The 18,090-nt window shown below is 56.8% G+C and overlaps 2 protein-coding genes across 2 annotated transcripts; one reads left to right on the top strand and one right to left on the bottom strand.

The window, feature by feature from the left end:
* Positions 1–1,577: 1,577 nt before the first annotated feature.
* Positions 1,578–3,779, bottom strand: C15H17orf50 (chromosome 15 C17orf50 homolog). Its single transcript, XM_021704410.1, has 3 exons — positions 3,767–3,779; positions 1,905–2,238; positions 1,578–1,797 (listed from the first exon to the last, which is right to left on the bottom strand). The coding sequence occupies exons 1-3, from the start codon at positions 3,777–3,779 to the stop codon at positions 1,578–1,580; spliced, it is 567 nt and encodes a 188-aa protein (XP_021560085.1).
* A 6,280-nt stretch (positions 3,780–10,059) lies between these two features.
* GAS2L2 (growth arrest specific 2 like 2) lies at positions 10,060–17,609 on the top strand. Its single transcript, XM_021704460.1, has 6 exons — positions 10,060–10,444; positions 12,001–12,242; positions 13,130–13,237; positions 14,509–14,605; positions 15,236–15,488; positions 16,061–17,609. Exons 1-6 carry the CDS (start codon positions 10,060–10,062, stop codon positions 17,607–17,609), a joined length of 2,634 nt encoding a protein of 877 aa, XP_021560135.1.
* The last annotated feature ends 481 nt before the right edge of the window (positions 17,610–18,090 follow it).

Genomic DNA, 18,090 nt, shown 5'->3' with positions numbered 1-18,090 from the left:
ATCTTTGTGGGATCAGTCCAAGGAGAAGCCAAAAAGGGTCTCAAACCCCACAGCCCTTTCCCAAAGGACTCTCCTCCCCAAGCCTCAGGGATTTTGTTTCTTCTGCTAAAGGTGCACTTCCTGTCCATGAGGCAACAGCACTGGGCGGCCAGGGAGGATGCAAAACTCGATGGAGAGGTTGGGACCACTTTGCAAGACTGTCTCCTTCTCCTCAGGACCTCCCTGGCTCAGTTTTTGGAGAACTGTGTCTTTTTAAATGAGAAGCCTCACTTCCAGGAAGCTTGGGTGGGTTGGGTACAAGGATTTCCAACCTCAGAGAGCCGTGGGGGTCGGGGTGGGGGGTCAGGACCCAGAGCAAGAGGGAGACTGATGCAGGCCTGCTGGGCCCCACTGGAATAAAGCGGTGCCCCCAGCTGGTGGGCCCGGAAGCAGGCATCAGCCTTCCTTGGAATGGTTTCCAGTGAGAGCACGGATGCTGGAGCGGCTGGAACAATGTTCTTTCCCGTCCAAGCCAAGACTACAGACCGTGTGTGAGTCATCGTGATGGGGAGAGGTGGCCCGAAAAAGCAAAAAAGCTGGAGAGCCATGGGTGGCAGGGAGAGGGTGGGGGCCTCTCTGGAGGGCTGCACTCCTGCAGGCGCTGGGGTCCCTGCAGGCTGGGGGAGGCCTGGTGCTCACAATGGCCCCATTCTTCAGGCCACACACGCAGCGTTCCAGGAGCTGGATGGCTGGCCAAGAATAGCTGGGATTCCTGGAGAAGGAACCAGCTCTCCAGCCTCTCTCTCTTCTGCCTCAGCCAGTCTCAGCTTTTCAGCACCTGGTTCTCTTGTCCTCCACCCACCCCCACCCCCTACACCTGCCAGTGCCTCATTTGCACAAACACTGCAAGACCTGGCTTCCAGGGGAAGGGGAGAATGATCTAGCAAGAGTAAGCCCTCAGCTCCCCAGGGGCATTCCTGGCCCTCAGCCTTCATTTTTGGGGGAATGGCCTTTGACTGACCTTGGATGCAAGTGCTCTGTTCCACCCTGTCCTGGGGGAGATGGAAGGAGGCGGCGCTCCGCCTGCCCTTTTCCCTCCGACGTGAACCCCGGGGAAGGCGAAGGAGGGTCTTTATCCCCCTCAAGGGAGCCACCTGGCCCCCACCTCAAGGCTCTGACATTTTGATTAGAGGCTTTATTGAGTGATTGGAGGGGCAGGGGCAGGTTTCTCAGCCGTGAGGGAGCCCAGGGGTTAGTTTCTCTAGGCGATGCCTCCGCGCACTGGGCCAGAGGACCTGAGCTACCCCGGAGATGAATGTGAGGCTGTGCCTGGGGCGCGAGTCCGGTGGGCGGGAGGCACTGGGTGCCGCCGGGACGGGAGCCCTCGGGAGGCGCTCATGGAGGCATGGAGCCCCAGGTGATGTTGGGCTCAGCCTTGCGTGGGCGCTGGGTGACAGGTGGGCAGGCCCATGGCGACCGTGGGCCGGCTTGCGGGCTTGGAGGAGGCGCTCTGGGAAGGGGTACTTCTGGAGGAGGTGGTGGTGGGGAGGCTGGGGTCAGGCGAGGACAGAGGGCACAAAGGCTGGCGGCGGGGGCGCTCAGGGGCACCCGGCGGCCCCCGCGCCCCCCGAGCCCCCCGAAGCCCGCACCTTCCGCAGATCCGAGTGCTCGAGAAGGCAGTGCGCCACGTAGGCCGGGTGGCTGTGCAGGTTCCTGCACTTCTTGCAGAAAAGGATCTCGCAGCGCGCACAGCCCCCGGCGCGCGGCGGCCGGCGCCGCGTCTCCAGCACGCACGGCGGCTCCGGGAGGCTCCGCTTCCTGCGCGGGGCCCGGGACGCTCAGTGCCCCGCGCGGCCCCCTCCCGCCGCGGCCCCGCGCCCGCCGCCCGCCCCTGCCCCCCACCCCCGACCGGGGCGCGCCTTTACCTGTCCGCGGGGGCCGCCAGGCCGCCGAGCAGCGCGAACGGGCCGAGCCAGCCCCAGAAGCCGCTGTCCGCGCGCCGCAGCAGCGCCACCTGCTGGGTGCTGGACTCCTGGCGCAGCGGGCAGTAGGACACGGAGCCCCGCTCGCGGCCCTCGCCGCCCTCCGCCTCCCGGCTCGGCGCCTCGCCCTCCGCCCCGCTCTGCTCCCGCGGCCTCGCCGCCGCCGCCTCCTCGTCCTCCTCGTCCTCCTCTTCCTCCGACCCCTCCTCTGCGGCAGCCTCCGCCTCGCTGGCCGGCGGCTCGGCCGGCTCCTTCTTCCACAAGGGGGTCTTCACTCCTGCGGGGCGGGGTGAGGGGGGAGGTCAGCGCAGGCCCGCTGTCCCCGGGGAAGAGCCGGGCACCCTGACTGCTGTCCACAACCCGACACCCCCCGACCCCCCCCCCAAAAAAACGCAGGCGCCTGAAGGACAGTGTGCACGGGCTGCACCGGGCGAGACAGGGCCGCCGGGCTGCACCCCATTTCCCAGGTTTCTACTCTTCCTTGCTGAGGATTCGGGGCAGGTCACGTCGCTTCTGTCAAGCTCCGTGTCCCCATCTGGAAAAAATAGTGTTCCCGTCCAGGGCGACTGTGAGGCGGGGAGCAGGTTGTGACACACACCACCACCACCACCACCATGGGCAGACCAGTTAGGAAAAGGCTGCCCTAGAAGTGAGCCAGTTAGAAAAAGGTGTCTCCTCTTCCTTCCAGGCTTGACCCCAATTGCCAGCTGGATTTCAGCCCCCAGTGTCCCTCTGGCGGGTGCCTTTATGGAGAGCACAAATTTCATAACTCATAACAGTAATCCTGGCAGGCAGGACGTTGCCGGGCTGCCATGGGAAGTAACCTGGCCTCTCCTGGTAGGAGTCCATCATTCGGCAACCTTCCTCCCTCCCCCCCGGCACCACCATGTGTCTGTCCTGCTCTCTGCTGGATCTGGGGAGCTAGACTTCCAAAGAAAAGCAGATGGATGAGGCCAGGGAAGACACCACAGTGGTTTGCAGTGGGAAGGTCAAGAGAATTCCTATTGGTCCCCGCCCATCCTGTTTAAAGAGGTTGGGGACAAAGGGGAATGACACAATTAGTGTTTTAGCTCACATGTATTGAGCACCAACTGTATGCCGGCACTGTGCTAAATTCTTCACACATTGTGCCCCTTCACCTTCACAACCACCTCGGGTAGGGGCGAGGGAGGTAACCGAGGCCTCTGAATTTCATCTAAGACTTCCGAAACCTTTCCCAAAAAAGTTGTTTCAAAGATTCTGCCAGTTTTCGATGTTGCTGAAGCTGGAAAACCAGGGTCCGCTGCACTTTTCATTAGAAAACACACCAAGGAGCCTTTTGGTTGTGAAAGGCCAGACTTAGTGCACAGCCAGAAAGGGGTACTGGAACTTTTCGAGAGAAATGGGAATAGGAAATGAGGTTAGAAAGGAAGCTGGGACTTTGGGTGCCAGGCTATGGAGTTTGGACTTTGTCCTTCAGGGGTGGGGAGCCGCTGAACTTTCCAATGGAGGGACATGCTCAGAGCTGTGTTTTAGGATGGTCTCCCTGCAGGACAGAGGGAGACCCACTTAGGCATCGTCACAGCGGTCCCGGCCAGAGAACACAAAGGTCCAAACAGCAGCAGGTGAAGATGAGGAAGCAGATGTCAAGAATATTCAGGGAAAAGAAAGAAGAGGGCTTGTACAAGTAACTGAGAAAAGGCTGAACTTCTTCTCTGGGGTCGCCATGGCGATGGGTGGGCTGGCCCACCCTGGGTTTGCATCCGCACTTGACAGGAGTCAGTGGTCCTGTCCTCCGTCCCCACCCTGCTTCCAGCCCCACTCACCGTGTTTATCCATTCTTCCTAAGGCTGTGCTGCCCTCTTCCCCTGATCAGGGACTGGGATGAGACAGAGTTCCCAGAACGCATAGAACTTTGTCTGATCTCTAGGGCCCCTGTTGGATCACAAGGGGTGAGGCTAGAACTTCACCTGCCCTTAGGGTTCCACCCAGGAATAGCTGCCTTTTCTAGAGCCTCCAAGAGCACTTAAAACCCAGGTGTCCCTCCACCTTCCCTCTTGGCAAGGCATTAAAGGGGAGAAGGGGGCGGCTTTGGCCGCCAGTTGACTGGGTTCAAATCCCCGCTCCGCCACATAAATATAAGAGCTACGTGACCCTCAGCATGTTGTCTGACCCTCAGTCTCTTCATCTGTAAATCAGAGATAGTCACACAGTGCCAGACTTTACCTGGCTTACAGAAAGCACTCCAAGCATTATGTTTACTTGCATCATTACGTTCTCTCCTCCCCTTTCTGTCTTCTCTCTATCCTTCCTCACCCTGGCTCCCCACTCCACTTACTTCCAGCTCATTGCCTTAGCTCCAAGAAGCCAAGGAAATGCCTCTAAGTCCAGTAGAAAGTAGGGCCCAGGCAAGAGCTGGGTGTAGCTCCCAAATGTCATGTATGTGTGTGTGAGAACTGGGGCTGGGGGAGGGGATACTTGGGAGAACTCTTTATTTTCCGGGCCTTCAGAGTGGCCTGTGTTGGCAGAGACAGGAGTAGGCAGAGGGGTTAGAGGATGCAAACCCAGCTCTGGAGAGCCTCAGTCTGACAGGAGAAAATGTCTTGGTTTCCATCCAAGTGTGAGGAGTGGGGTCTCTTCCTCAGGCATCTCCCAGTTTAATGGAGGTCAGTAGGTAGGATGTAGAACAGCTCTTGGGAAACTCCTAGTCCCATGGGGGCCACCCTGTCAAGGGGGGGCCACTGGGAAGGGTCTGAAGCTTTACTCTTGCATGCTAGCAAGTTCGCTTGCCGGGGCGTCATGGGTGTGCCAAAAAACCTGAGACTCCTGGGTCAGACAAAGGCCTGGATTCCTCATGGTACAGCAGCAGCAGTCTATTCCTGTCAACACAGCCTGTCCCTTGTCCCCTGGGTGCCATGGGGATGGGCCCGTGAATGCCTGCACGTACAGGGGTTTGCATTACCAGAGAAGCTCTGAGCTTAGGAGCACAAATCTTTTATAATGGGCAGCAAACAAACCTGCTCTTTGCTCCAGAAAGAGATGCAATCACTATCCTCCAAGGTTGTTCACTCTATTAAACACCCTTGAAAAGTCGGCGCCTCTATTTGTGAGACAAGCAGAAATGCAAAAGGCCCATGGAGAATTGTCTCCCAGGAAACCCATTCTCCTTACATTTACTAAAAGAGCTTAGAGTCACTGTGGCTCTGGATGGCAAAATCCTAAAGCTCACTCTGGCTAATTTAAAGAGAAAGAATAGTGGGAGCTCGCAGAATGGCCAGAAGCCTTGGCAACTGGACAGGAACTATAGAAGGATTGTGAACACAGCCAAGATCACACCACAGGAACGATCCAGTTGAGAAGCCACTGTGGGGACCACCCCTGGTCACTGGCACTAGGAACAACCTTCTTGAGTCACTACCTAAGATTTAATGTCCCTGGCCAGGCCCATCCAAACCACTGAGCCTATGCTGTGGCTTTTAGGGAGCATCCTACCAAGAAGCACAAAACGGTGTTCCTCTGGTCTGGTCATTCATCTCATCCTGCCTCTCCCACTTCGATGTGCCCAGAAGCACTTTGTCATCCTTAGGGTGTTCATTCACTGTTGTTGTGTTGGGTTTTTTTTTTTTCCCATTCACTCTTCTCAAGGGTATTTTGGGTTTTGTGGGAACTTCATAAAAAGTTAGGTTGTCATAACAAACCATAGCAGCATAAAGCCACATTGGAAATTGATCACAGAGTAGTAATAGGGTCTACAGTGAAAACACAAGAGCAGGTAATCCCCCACTACACCAGGAACAGAAGCATGCTTCCTGCTCTCAGATGCCACCTTGGAAGACCCCTTGAAAGGGGAGAAATTGTACTGATAGTGAGTCTGAATTCAAACCTGACTGGAGCTGTGTCCAAAAGAAACTGCTTAAAACCAGAAGAGAATGAGCTGCATTTTATTGGCTAGCACAAGCATTATTTCCTGCACTCACAGAAATCTAGAGAATAAAATGAGATCAATTGTCAAAAGTAAAGCTGTAATTTTTTTTTTAAACGTAGTCTCCACGACCAGCATGGGCTTGAACTCACGACGCTGAGATCAAGACTTGATGCTTAACTGACTGAGCCACCCAGACGCCCCTAAAGCTATAATTTTTGTACTTTTTTGGATTTTAATGTGCAAATTAATAGTACGTATAGCTCATTAACTTGTAATAACCAGGTATAACACAGAGATGCTGTATTCATTTTAGTTGAGCAAAGGAGGTAAGTTACAAGAAGAAATATCCAATAAGGTGGTATGTAACGGCCACCCAAGTGGGAATATATATAACAAGACTTTCTATATATATATATATACAAGACTCTTCCCCTTTGAACATCATGTCCGTTAGGATGTATTTAGTTGGTGGAATATCAGAGTGCCCGACTAATAATGGCGTAAGCTTTATAAAATGTATTAGTTCACTTAAGAAGTCAGAAGTGGGGGGCTCCAGGATTGGTTCAGTGGTGTGATGCGGTTGTGAGGGACCCAGACATCTTTTCATCTTTCCCCTCTGCCTTCTGTGCCTCTCTTCTTGGTTGCAGAATGGCTGCTGCAGCTCCAGGCATCCTGGCCTGCTGCAATCATGACCAAAGCAGAAAGGCTCTGCAGGGCCGGGACTTCTCAGAAGCCCTCCAGCAGGCTTCTCTTTGAGCCTCAGTTGGCCAGAACTGAGGCACGCACCCATCCCAAACCAACCATTTGAGAAAAGAAATGGGAGGGCCAAGATTGACCAGGCCTGGTTGTAATTGGTACCTTTGATCAAGTAGGACTCAGGGAGTATAGTTATAAAATAATCTTTTTTTTTTTTTTGCTTCCTATAGTCCCTTTAAACCTGCTCAAGGGGAAGCAAGCTTCCTTCCCTTGTCCCTGGAGGACAATTCAGACAGGTCTTTTGACTTGTTCAGAGAACTCTTAGGCCATGGAAGAGTGGTCACTCTGCTCACTGAAAGTTGATATAATGTTACATCTCCTCCCGGCTGGGGCCTGCCATGACTGGTGGCCACAATGTGATGGGGTGATGGGCAGAAGACATGGTCCTTCCTCCCTCTTCCTTCTCAGCTGGCCAACCCCTGGTGTTTGCCTTTCCTTCCCCAATCCAGGCAGTCCCTTGGGTCCAGGAGGCTACCCTGGATTCTGGGGGTCACTCATCCCCCCCGCAGCCCTAGGAATCCGCTGGTCCATTGCCATCTTCCCCTCTACTGAGCCCTTCGCTGGCTGAGTGGCACGCAGGAAGCACTCAGCCATCCTCGGTTCCAACTACAAGAAGACCGCTGGCTGATTCCAGCACAGCCCTCTCCTTGGTCCCCAGCACGGAGCAGACAGCCAGCCCCGAGTCTGCATTTCCGACTTCCCACACAGCAGTCAGACTTCAGTTCACTGAGTCTCCCTAGTGATTAGGGATAAACATCTAGTGCTTTGATTGGTCCCATTTAAGCCCCTCTCGCTGCTTCTCCCCTTGTTTTGGGGGAGAGATGGTGATAGGCATTAGTTCCCTGTTCCGGCTGTAACAAATTATCACCAATGTAGTGGCTTCAAACAACACACTTAAGGCACCTGGGTGGCTCAGTCAGTTAAGCGTCTGCCTTCAGGGGCGCCTGGGTGGCTCAGTCGTTAAGCGTCTGCCTTCGGCTCAAGTCATGATCCCAGGGTCCTGGGATCAAGTCCTGCATCGGGCTCCCTGCTCCACGGGAAGCCTGCTTCTCCCTCTCCCTCTGCTGCTCCCCCTGCTGGTGCTCTCTCACTCTCTGTCAAATAAATAAATAAAATCTTAAAAAGAAAACACAGTTATTCTTTTGCAGTTCTGAAGGTCAGAAGTCTGAAATGAATCTTTACAGGGATAAAATCGAGGTGTTGGCAGGGCTGGTTCTTTCTGGAGACTCCACGGGAGAATCTGCTCCTTGCTTCTTCCAACTTCTAGAAGCTGCGGAGTGCCTGGCTTGTGGCCCCCTCAATCTCTGCTTCAACTGGCACATCTACTTCTGCAGCCAGACCACCCTCCGCCCCACACTTGTGATTACATTTAAGGTCCACTTTGACAATCTGGATTCTCTGCACGGTCCCTTTGGCCCTCTAAGGTAACATTCACAGGTTCTGGGCAGGTTCTGGGCATTAGGATGCAGCTCTCTCTGGGGGCCATTCTGTGGCCTGCGACGCAGCTGCCATTCTCTGTAAATCCTCTCCTGCTCTGCAGCAACCTTACTCTTGACATACTCTAGTGAGAGAGAAATCCAAGCATCAAGTGACCGCTTTGGATAATGCCTCGATAAAGCGTGCATAGAGTCTCGTTCCTTTTGGGGTTTGCTGCATCTACTGCCGTCTTGGACCCTCGGCAGAAACTTCCATCTTAGCTCTGCCATGATTGACTTGAACCTATCATGGCTCCTCTTCTGGGGCCGAACCCACCTTCCCGCATTTCAAGGAAGTTCCACCTACTACCTGAACATAATGGGATTTTATTAGCACACAAGAAAAAACAACTAGCTCTTCTGTACTGGGATCACAGCCTCTAGGAAGGCTCCCCGTGACCCCTGTCTCCTGGTATTCGTGTTCTCATGCAGTGCCCTCCCGCGTGAAATAAGGCCGACCCGGGTGGCCGACAGGATATTGCGGAAATGACAGTGTGACGTTCCAGGCTGGGTAATGAAGACACTGTGGCTTCTGTCTTGCTCTCTCCCCCTGGGGAAGACCAGCTGCCACTTCACCAGGACACACAGTGAACCCTCTGGAGAGGTTCGTGGCAGGAGGAAGCGAGGCCTCCTGCCTGGAGGTTTTGCACTGGCTTTTCCCTCTGCCCGCATACCCTTCCCTGGGATACCTGCAGGGCTTGCTTCCTCATTTCCCTCAGGCCTCTGTTCAGATATCACCACGTCAGGGAGGCGTTCCCTTGACCACCTCACATAGAATGCCACACACTGCCCCGTCTCCCTTAGTGCTTTATTTTTCTCCCTGGTATTTATCACCATGTGACTCACTGTGGATTTATGTGTTTGGCACCTGTCACCCATCCCCCACTAACATGTATGTAGCCTCCATGACGTCTGGCACCTCATCTGTTGCTCTCTCGTCGGGCCTGTGATGGCACCTGGCACACAGGAGCTACTTACAGTGCCGTGGCCGGGGTGAGGTCCTGCGGTTTTGACAGCCCACAGCCCGCTCTACAGGAATCCCGGGGTTAGAGTGGGGGATGGGGCAGGTTCTCAGAGAAAGTGGGGATCGTGGGGCATAAACAGGGCTGCTGGGAGAATCAGCAAGAGCTGGGACCCCCCCCCCCAGTCCTGAGTGTGCGTGTGTCCTGAAACTTCCCACCTATGTCATTCCCTTACTCCTCACAGCACCCCCAGAGGGGGACATGATTCCCATTTTATAGTTAAGGAAACTGAGGCGCAGAGAGGCGAGGTGCATATGAAGGTCACAGAGGGATACAGGGAAGGGGCCAGGGCTGAAGTCATCAGACTCTAGCACCGTGTCTCTTTCATCCTCACCTTACAGTGCTCGCTAAACGCCAAGGGGCTCGGCAACCCCTGGCCCTGCCTTTCTGCCTTTCTCCCTTACTCCCCGGAAGCCCCAGCCTTCAACCCAGGGAGAGAAGCCAGGCCCAGGCTTCCCTCCCTGCTCCGTCCCGGGGCGGGCTGTGCAGGGCAGTCCTTGGCTGGCTGCCTCGAAGGGTTAAGGAGTGTTTGTAGCAGCCGTCTCCAAGGAGAGGAGGGGACAGCAGAGCGGAGAGGCTGATGCTGGGCTCCGCTGTCCACTGCCGACCGCTGGGGGGTGGGAGGCAGCCAGCGGGACCAGTCTAGTCCTGGGGGGAGGGGGGGAGAGCAGTGTCCTCACCTCCATCTGTCCTGGGAGCTGGCGACCTCTGGGCCAACTGGGCAGCCCAAGAGTGAGGTCACTGCAGGGCCGGCAAGTAGGGAAAGTTCTGGCAGGCACTGAGGAATGTGGGGGGGCGGGGGCCGGGCTGAAGCCAGAGGCAAGTAGCAGAGCCGGAAGTCCTGGGCTCGCGGAGGGTAGAAGGGGCCGCCCTGAGTCAGGGAGAACAAGCCAAGGCCCAGCGGGCAGCAGGAGGACCTCCTCCCTGCTGAGGATCCAACCATGCCCCGGCCTGGGGGACGTGGGAGGAGGCCTGGGAGCCTGGGGCCACCGGTGCATAGCATTCGGCCCTTTAAGTCCAGCGAGCAGTACCTGGAAGCCATGATGGAGGACCTGGCCGAGTGGCTTCGGGATCTCTACGGGCTGGACATCAACGTGGCCAACTTCCTGCAGGTCCTGGAGACAGGCTTGGTGCTGTGCCAGCATGCCAACACCATCACTGAGGCCGCCCTGGCCTTCCTGGCTGAGGCACCTGCCCGAGCCCAAAGGATTCCCCTGCCTCGGGCTGGGGTTTCCTGCAACGAGGCCGCCCAGCCGGGTACCTTCCAGGCCCGGGACAACGTCTCCAACTTCATCCAGTGGTGTCGAAAGGAGATGGGCGTCCAAGGTAACCACCCTGCACCAGCCTCCCCAGGCCCTTATCCTGCCAGAATCCACCTCCTCTCTAAGGCTTGGGCTGCACTGGAAGTCAGGAGCCAGGGTCCTCTTTCCTCATTTCGCTTTGGGCCAGCTCATCCCTGTTTGTGCCTCAGTTTCCCCCATCACGTAGTAAATCTTCAGTAAATAAATGTGTTGACTGAATGATTCATTCATTCAACAAACACACATTTAGTCCCTCTCTCCTTTGTGCTGGGCACAAAGGACCAAGAGGACTGAGTCCCAGTGTCCAAAAAGTTCATGGTCTAGGAAGAGAGACAGATGAATAGATACACAAATTATAGCCCAGTGTGCTCAAAGCCTCAAATAGAAGTGTATGTGTTGAGGAGCCAGGGGAGGAAATGGGTGGATAGTGGGGGCCAAGAAAGGCCTCTCAGAGGAGGAGGATTTGAACTGAGTCTGGGAGAACAAGTAGAAGTTTGGGGGAAAGGGAATTCTAAGCAGGGAACAGCAGGAGCAAAGGCACAGAGAAGGTGCTGTGTTTGGACGGCTGGGAGAAGCCAGGGTGGGTGAGGGCATAGGGCTGGGGTAGGGGGAAGGACAGGGAGGCAGGCAAGTGGACATTAGGGAGGGGCCAGCTGTGCTGACGCTTGTGAGGCCCAGGGGAGTGACAGGCCAGGATCCCTCCTCTCCCAGGCCATGGAGCCTGGCGCCCACCCTGGTGCAGCTGAAGGAGGAGATGGCCTTGCGCCTGCCCCCCACCAGGGTCCCTCATCTCCTAGGCCTAGTGGGATGAAGCTGGATGTTGTGCCATCCTCCAGGTCAGAGGGGGTGGGGGCTGAGGTGGAGGGAGGAGTCAGGCCCAGCTGCTGGAGGCTGGCAAGGCAGTGCGGAGCAGGACTGGAAGGCTGAGAAAAGCTAGTGTCTCATCGAGCACTTCCCATGTAGCCAGATCTTGTCCGCAGACACAGCAAGCCCCGTGAAACAGTCTACATCCCACTTTACAGAGGAGGAGACTGAGGCTCAGGGACTAGCCCAAGGACACACGGCTGCTGGGTGGGAGAATCGGGACTCCAACTCGGGCAGTCAAGCTCCAGAGCCTGTACTCAACCTTGCCTGGTTATATGTGGGCTGAGGGTTGAGTTCCAGACGTCCGCTGGTATCGGAGCTGAGCTGTGTGGGTGGGAAGCAGAACAAACTGCTTCTTACTCCTAGACCCCTATATCCAAACGGAGTGGGGAGAAGGGCAAGGTGGAGCGCAACCCACAGCCGGGCTCTGGGCTTCTCAGCTTGGCTGTGTCACCTCTTCCCACCCCAACCTGTCTTGTTGGACTGGCCACCTACCAGGCCCTGAGAGCCTGAACGATTCTGCTCAGACCCCTCCTAGGGGCCGGCCAGACCCCAAGATCCAGCGATCCGAGCCAGCCCCCTCCCTCCCACCCCCCGCCCCCCCGGGCCCCGACCCCGGGCCAGGGAAGGCCCCAGGGCTCTCCCACCTACTCCGCAGAGCGGAGGTCCGCAGGGGGCTCAGGCTGCCTGCCGTCTTCCCCCACCTCCGCTTGCCAGAGGTGGTGATGTTCGAGACGGAGGACCTGGTGCTACGCAAGAACGTGAAGAACGTGGTGCTGTGCTTGCTGGAGCTGGGCCGCCGAGCCTGGCGCTTCGGCGTGGCGGCGCCCACCCTCGTGCGGCTGGAGGAGGAGATCGACGAGGAGCTGCGGCAGGAGCTGGCCCTGCCCCCACCGGACCCGCCGCCGCCCGAGCCCCCCGCGCGGCCGCCCTGCCACTTCCGCCACCTGGACCAGCTGGTGAGGGGCTCCGGACACGCCCTCCAGGCCCCGCCCCGCCCCGTCCGCCCCGCCCCCTCCCCCGTCCGCGCGCGCCGCTCGGAGCCTCCTCCTTCTGGAGCCCCAGCACCCCCTCCCCCGACTGAATTATCGGTGCGGCGTTGCTTAAGTCGTGCTCCCCTCGGAGCCTCAAGCCTCATCACGTATCGGCCCAGCTAAGCCGCTCATTACGTTTGTATTACAATCCCGCGCTCTAGACCTCTCTCACTGAGCCCCGCCGCGCGACTTTTGAGAACACTGCCTCTGGCACCGTCTCTGACACCTCGGTTCGAGGCTTAGTTCCACTGCTCCGCGGCTGTGTGACTTGGGGCACATTATTTAACCTCTCTGTGCCTCAGTTCCCTCATCTGTAGCGTCGAGGTGTAATAGTACCTACCTTCCATAGCTGCTGAATATTCAATGAGTCAGCGCATATGAAGTACTCGGAACAGTGTCTGGCACGGAGGGGGCGCTTCATAGGAGAGTCCTGGGATTAACCCGTTTCTACCGCCCAGGAATAGAGCTCAGGGAGGTTTCTTAACCTGCCCAAGGCCTATGGTGTGGTGGAGGCAGGACTCCAGCCGAAGCCCGTCAGATTCCAGGGTCCACCTTCTACATCATTACACTCCACTGCCTCCGTCAGCTGACCCACAAGGCCACGGAACTATAAGTGACCACTCGAGGTCTCGATGTCACTGGGTCATTTCTGCACTTGCTTCTCAGCCTCCAGCCCTGACTTCAGCAGAAGCCTGGAGGCTGGCTCTGGGGGACAGGCAGGCTCCCCCTCATCGGGCTTGACCCAGGGTGGGGGATAAGGAGCTTGGGCACTTGTGCAGAGGGAGGGCTGAGCCCCTTGTCACTGCCCACAGGTTCAGAGCCTCGTGAGCCGCTGCACGTGCCCAGTTCAGTTCTCCATGGTTAAAGTGTCTGAGGGGAAGTACCGCGTGGGGGATTCCAACACCCTCATCTTCATCCGGGTAAGTCTGGGGACCAGAGTTGGGGTGTCCCCAGGATCAGCAGAATAGCGCTGCCTTTTGTGGGACCTTGCCCAGGACTGAGGGCAAGGACAGGAAATCACCATTCACCCCAACCTATCAGGACTTGGGGCTTTCTTTCTCTCCCTTGCGGAATTCCCAGAAGATAGTTGGCAAAGCTGGCAATCCTATCCCCTCCTCCTATTAGGGCAGCCAGAACCCTGCCTCCATCCGCTCCACCTTAGCCTAGTGCAGAGGGGTGTCCAGGCAGAAATAGAGTATGAAGGGTACTCCTGAATGTCCTTTGCCTCCACTCCATCCACATGCTTGGTCAGAGCAAGGGGCCTGAGAACTCCAAGTTTGTGTTCAGTGCACAGCCCAGCCCACATGGGCCCCATAGTCCAGGCTTCCCATGTCTGGCTTGGTACATCCTGCAGAGTGATCCGCAGTAGGGGTCTGAGATGTGCCTCTCACTGCCTGCCCCTCATACCCGGCCACGCCTCACGGGAAACAGATTGTACCTAGAGGTGTGGCCAAGCCCTCTCCTTGATCGCAGGCCATACCCGGGGACAGAGCCAGCTCGTAGGTAGGGACAAGGAATTTCAGCTGAGGAAATGGGAAGCCTGAGAGAGACTGTGACCTGCCCCAGAGTCCCAGAGTGGAGTGGATGGCACTCCCAAGATTCCTTGACATACCCGCTACAGAGCAAAGCAGGGCCACTTTTTTTGTTTTTGTTTTGTTTTGTTTTTGAGAGAGAGAGAGAACAAGGGCGGGGTGGGGGGAGAGGGGCAGAGGGAGACTATCCCAAGCAAGCTCCGCACTCAGCGCAGAGCCCCATGTGGGGCTCAATCTTACAACCCTGAGATCATGACTTGAGCCAAAATTCAGAGTCAGATGCTTAACCGACTGAGCCATCCAGGTGCCCCTGGGCCACGTTTCTGCTACAGGCATGTGCAGGTGGAAATCCCTTTCCAGTGAAGGGAGAGAAGAGAGTGCTCCAGGGCCAGGCTGCACAGTGCTTGTGAGATCCCTTGTCTAGTTGTGGGGCAACTCTCTGTCAGCTTGGCCGCCACCCTTGACAACATGTGTTATCTGATGCTAGTTGTGGAGGAGAGACAGGCTGCACAATACACCCCCCCACAATACACCTGTGCAAGGAATACCTGCGTGCTCATGTGTACATGGATAGGAGTGCATGCTGGAAAAGTGCAGGCTGCTCCAGGAAGAGGGGACGTCCTCTATCCCGCCCCCAACCTCATCCTTGTCCCCTACAGATCCTCCGGAACCACGTGATGGTGCGCGTGGGGGGCGGCTGGGACACCCTCAGCCATTATCTGGACAAACATGACCCCTGCCGGTGCACGTCTCTCTGTGAGTCCCCTGAGAGTCTCTTCCCTGTGGCTTTGGGTCAGGAGGCCAGAAGCAGAGGTAGGAGGTAGGTCTGATCTCCAGGGGCAAGAAATATGGAGAAAGGAAGATACCATAGAAGGTACTGGTGTTAAAAAAAAAAAAAAAAAAAAAAGGTACTGGTATGATACCCTCAGTTGTAGGAAGAAAGCGAGGCAACCACGGTGCAATACCAATCATAGCCAGAAGATGGCGCCAAACACATAGAATCGCATTTGGTCAGGGTGCCTCTTGGCAGGGCTGAGGTCTGGCTCTGATGTCCACAGTGGGGGCACCGAGTATGACTTGGAGAGGTCTTTAGTCCCCCCATAATCTCTATTAGTACCTCAAGCCACCCCAAATAAGCATGCCATCCAAGTAAAAAATGTGAACTTGCAATACAAACGCAGCTTTAAACAAGTCCCTGAGCTGGGCCCTCTGACCAGATTTTGTCCCCTGCGCCCCTATAAGGAAGTCCTGGCACCGCCACTGTAGGTCGTACTGTCTCTAATGTGGGTTTGGGGCATGGGACAGCTAGGGGAGAACAGTGGGCCCCATCAGCAGGAATTTAACCCTTTCCTCCTCTCCTCTCTCTTGGGGGGGCTGTGTTGGTAGCACACAAGGCGGGCAGTTTCCAGAAGCCCCCTGCCCCACCGGTGCAGCATGAGGTGAGGGTGCAGGATGGGCCCTCGCAGCCCCAACCAACGATGACTATCAGCCGTTCCCAGAGCCCGCTGCCCCCCGTGGACTGGAAGACATATACCTCTTCAGGCCGGAAGCTGAGGCCCCCCACCTCCTCCACTCCTAGAACCCACAGTAAATGGGGAACAGAGGCGGGAGTCCCCAGAGAGACAGCATCATTCCTGAGGTACAAGGGAGAGGGCCAGAGCAGGGTCTCTTTCTTCTTTGGAGCCCACATTCTCAGAAATATACGGGAAGCAGGTCTCCAAACGGTGCCCCCCCAAAAATACGGGAAGCAGGTCTCCGAACGGTGCCCCTACCCCAGGTGTTCAGAACCAAAAAGGCACTCAGTACCACTGGGATCATCTAGCTTTTTCGTATGCCCTCCCATTTCACAGATGAAGAGGCTGAGGCCCATAAAGGCCCATAGAGATTTCCCAAGGATCTTCTGCCATTTCACAGTAGGACAGATACTCAAACGCCCCCTCCCCCAAGACTGGTGAGCTGAAGTTGCGGGACCTGAAGTAACCCGGGGTCCAAACCAGGCTTCTAGCTACTACACAGGGGAATGAGGGAGAATAAACTTGAACAGTATCTGTCATAAGGAAGACTCGGGCGGGCCCAGAGGGACAGAGAGCATCTGTTTCATCCAACATGAAGTCTGGCACCCTTGGTGTTCTGGCTGGGGAAAGTCATCCCTTCCCAGAGCCAGGGGACTGGACGAGATGATCCTGCCAGCCTCATGATTCTCCCTTTCAGGCACCAGGAGAAGTCACCCACCCCATCTTGGAGGCAGCTGCCAGTGGGGGACAGCCCACTCAGCCCCCACTCCTCATCCCCCCATAGGGGCCGAGACCCACGGTGCACCTCCTCAGGGAAGAGGGAGGAGAGATACTCCTCTGAACATCCCAGAGGAAGGACTCCCACATCTTGGATTCATGAGGAGACAGACAGCCAGGGAGCTCACGCCAGGGCCCCCACCTCCCAGAGATTCCGAGCCCCCGAAGCCACTGCCAAAAGGACACCAGCAAGAGGACTATCTCCGCCGCCTCGTTCCTCCAGCCCAGCGAAGCCCATGGGCCTCAGGCCACCACCCAGGGGTGAGGCTGAGGGTTGTTCTTCCCAGCTCAGGGAGCCAGCAGCTGTCCGCTCTCTGTCCCCTGTTAAAGGGCCCGCCAAGATCCCTGTCTGGCTGCCCCCTGCCTGCCCCCCCACTCCAGGAAGCAGCTTTCCAGGTATTGCAGGCGGAGGTCCCATGACAGAATTGGGGAGTGGCCCCCTCCCAAGGGCTGTCCCTGGGGACCTGCCTGGGTGCAGACATGGGGACTTCTCTGCGGATGCGAGACAAGGGGACCAGAAGTTGGACATCCAGGTGACAGCAAAAGCTGGGAGACCCTGGGGCCTGGGCCCACAGGAGTGGGAGGAGCGATATCCTCCCCTGTCCCTGGGTGCAACCAAGGATCAAGCTATCTACCATAGTCTTGAGGAGGAGCTTTTGGCCAACATGAAGCTGCTAGAGGTGGGGGGTGCCTGCCCCCAGGGCACAGGGTCTGGAGTCATCCCTCGAAGTGGAGTCTACGTCCCCAGCCTAGGTGGGCGGTGGCCTGAGCCTGGGGGTCCTTATGACAAAGTCATCCAAGAACTGGCTCAGGGCCCCCCACCTCTCCTTAAAGTGGACCTGGGAGCCTGGAAGGCAGCCTCTACAGGCTCCCTTAAGCTATCTGTTACCACTGGACCAGGAAGCCCAAAAGGGAAACCGGGAGTCAGAGAGAGTGGGCCAAAGGTAAAGGCAAGCCTGAGTGCCAAGGGTACCGGGATGAAGAAGGGACCAGCTCAAGGAAGGCAGAACTGCTCAGCCCCCACTGTGTCTGCCAGCCTAGAAGCCCCCACACCTTCACCCTCAGACCCCAATTCTGACAAAACCCAGGCATGTCCAGGCAAGGCCAAGAGAACACTCCGAAAGCCCCAGAGAGTCCCATCCATCTACAAGCTGAAGCTGAGGCCCAGAATCCGGCCCCGGAGAGACCACAGGCCTGGGAAGCAGCCTTCACGAATCCCCAGGCCACTGGCCTACCTCCACCTGGGTTCAGCCAGGGCACCCTCAAGGGGCAGGCTGGTGAGAGCACTGGGCAGAAAGGGAGTGGGGGCAACCCTGGTGGATGGAGCCTCAGCAGGGAAGGAGGAGGAAGGAAAGAAGAGGGAAGAACCAGCTGCCCCACTGAAGAGCAGCCCCCAGCCTTTGGAGGGCATAGGTCTCCAGCAGCTTGATCAAGCCCCACTCCCACCAGAGGACGAGTCCTGGGTCTGAGGAGGAGCCTTCCCAGCCTTGAGCTTGTGAGTCCAGGGGAGAAGGGAGGTGAAAAGGATGCCATGTATCCACTGGACTCTCAGCTGCAGGAACAGAGGGGCCTTGGCAGGGGAGAGGGTGTGGGTGGGGTCAGAAGACAAATATAGGTTCAATCTGCTTGTTGGGCAAAGGGGCAACCCCTCACTCCCACTCGCGGGGCACAGGGGCCACCCTATGTCTTCTTGCTTCCCCCCAGAACAGCTCCCCAAACTCCTGGCCTCTGGCTATGGCCACCATTTCCACAACTCTTGTAAGTTATTAAACACTTGTAGGTGTGTTTCAGAGCCCCAGACTTCTTGAGTCCCTCACTCGAGGATTGTGGTGGTGCAGGAAGGCACAGTTTCAAGCGTTTTCCCAGGTGCAGGAAGGAATAGCTTCAGGCGTTACCTACTGGAGTGGAAGGGGATGAGGGAGAGGGAGCGGGGGTGAGAGGTTTCTTCTC

This window comes from Neomonachus schauinslandi, chromosome 15 (assembly GCF_002201575.2).
Source record: "Neomonachus schauinslandi chromosome 15, ASM220157v2, whole genome shotgun sequence".
Taxonomy (NCBI): Eukaryota; Metazoa; Chordata; class Mammalia; order Carnivora; family Phocidae; genus Neomonachus; species Neomonachus schauinslandi.
Note: the sequence above shows the minus strand (reverse complement) of the source record. Positions and strands in the feature narration are given on the sequence as shown.

What these genes read in the sequence shown, in the direction of transcription:
- C15H17orf50 (XM_021704410.1), bottom strand. An exon ending in CTGGCGGCCCCCGCGGACAG is followed by an intron (nt 1,798 to 1,904) that starts GTAAAGGCGCGC and finishes GGCCCCGCGCAG; the next exon opens with GAAGCGGAGCCTCCCGGAGC.
- GAS2L2 (XM_021704460.1), top strand. Translation starts at nt 10,060, where the DNA reads ATGCCCCGGCCTGGGGGACGTGGGAGGAGGCCTGGGAGCCTGGGGCCA. An exon ending in TCCGCCACCTGGACCAGCTG is followed by an intron (nt 12,243 to 13,129) that starts GTGAGGGGCTCC and finishes CACTGCCCACAG; the next exon opens with GTTCAGAGCCTCGTGAGCCG. An exon ending in GAGACAGCATCATTCCTGAG is followed by an intron (nt 15,489 to 16,060) that starts GTACAAGGGAGA and finishes TCTCCCTTTCAG; the next exon opens with GCACCAGGAGAAGTCACCCA.